This window comes from Trichinella spiralis (genome assembly GCF_000181795.1).
Source record: "Trichinella spiralis strain ISS 195 chromosome Unknown Scfld301, whole genome shotgun sequence".
NCBI classification, from domain to species: domain Eukaryota; kingdom Metazoa; phylum Nematoda; class Enoplea; order Trichinellida; family Trichinellidae; genus Trichinella; species Trichinella spiralis.
In genome coordinates, this window is record NW_003527240.1 from 1 (window position 1) to 1,382 (window position 1,382).

The 1,382-nt window shown below is 32.0% G+C and overlaps 1 protein-coding gene across 1 annotated transcript; it reads left to right on the plus strand.

Annotated features, from left to right (window-relative positions):
• Positions 1 to 139: 139 nt before the first annotated feature.
• Positions 140 to 485, plus strand: Tsp_14775 (eukaryotic translation initiation factor 5B; the record flags this gene model as incomplete). The annotated part of the gene is made up of 2 exons (XM_003370934.1): positions 140 to 301; positions 378 to 485. Coding segments are annotated over 2 exons (270 nt in total), but the record flags the coding sequence as incomplete, so codon positions are not given.
• Between the last annotated feature and the right edge of the window lie 897 nt (positions 486 to 1,382).

A 1,382-nucleotide genomic window follows, 5' to 3' on the forward strand; every position in this document is an offset into this window, starting at 1 on the left:
TTATTTGCGGTGTGGTGGTTGAAGCGGGCATTTTGAAAGTCGGCGTACCATTGTGTGTGCCTTCGAAAGAGGTGTGTCGTCTTTTCTTGTGTATTTGCTTCGTTTGAAGAAGCGAAAATTTATTTCTCATTCATTGCAGTTCATTTATCTCGGCAACGTGTCAAGTATTGAACAGAATCACAAGCAGTTGCAGTCGGTGAGAAAAAATGCTGAAGTTTGCATTAAAATTGAAAATACAACAGGCGAAGCACCGAAAATGTTCGGTCGTCATTTCACCGAACAAGACATGCTTGTCAGCAGGGTACGGAATGATTTTTTTTCTCAATTTTAATTAAAATATTATACTATTTATATTTTTGTTGATTTCTTATTTTCAGATTAGCCGTGAAACGATTGACGTTTGCAAGCAGTATTTTCGAGAAGATTTACAGAAAGCCGATTGGCAATTGATGGTCGAGTTGAAAAAAGTGTTTGAGATATTATAAATTGAAAAAAAAGAGAAATTTCAAACGATAGAAATTACTTTCGGAAAATGTTTTTATCTTTAATCATTTGCTTCATTCACACGCAAATTTATTTCATGTGCAACGGTACTGTATGTTCAAATAAAAGAAAATTATTTCATTGTAACAGCAAAGTGTGTGGTTAAATTACCATATACGAAAGTAACGGTGGTAATAGCCAATAGGGAAGCTAAATTTCTGTGCAAATTGAGAAAGCCAGCTGTCAGTTTGTATGTGGCTTATTGCATACTGAATAAAAAGTTGACAACTGAAAAACTTTTTTCAATCCTTCGACGCTCTTACTTAATCACGACTATTTTTTGACAGATTTTTCCTTTTCAAGCATTTCAAATCGAATTCGTAAACAAAATTTCAATTAATTAATTTTAATTCAATATTTACAATATTATACATCTCGTTCGAATGTTGATTACATTATTTTAGTGTAAAGGAACCACTTTTACGCTGGAATGCATTATCAGCTATAGACGCAATATGCTGACAATGGGCGTTTTCAGTGGTCCAATTTAATTAAAAAATTTAACCTTGTTACAATTTGCATTAATATGCAACAGCTTTATAGCATTACATTTTCAATAAAAAGCGATGTCAATCTTTGCAGATATCTTTGTGTAAACACAATCTTAATACTGTAGAAAGCGGGATATTTTAAAGAGTGCATTATCATTAAAATTGGAATTAAAATAAGCTCAACTGAAAACGATTATTAAAGTGTAAATAAATTAAAAATTTTTTTTTGTTTAAAGTGTATCGCGTATCAAAATACGCATTTGTCACATTCCAACTATTCATTATTTAATAGAATGGTCACTGTGCACACCGAAGAGGCAATAGATACGTTTCTGCTGTGTAAAAGAA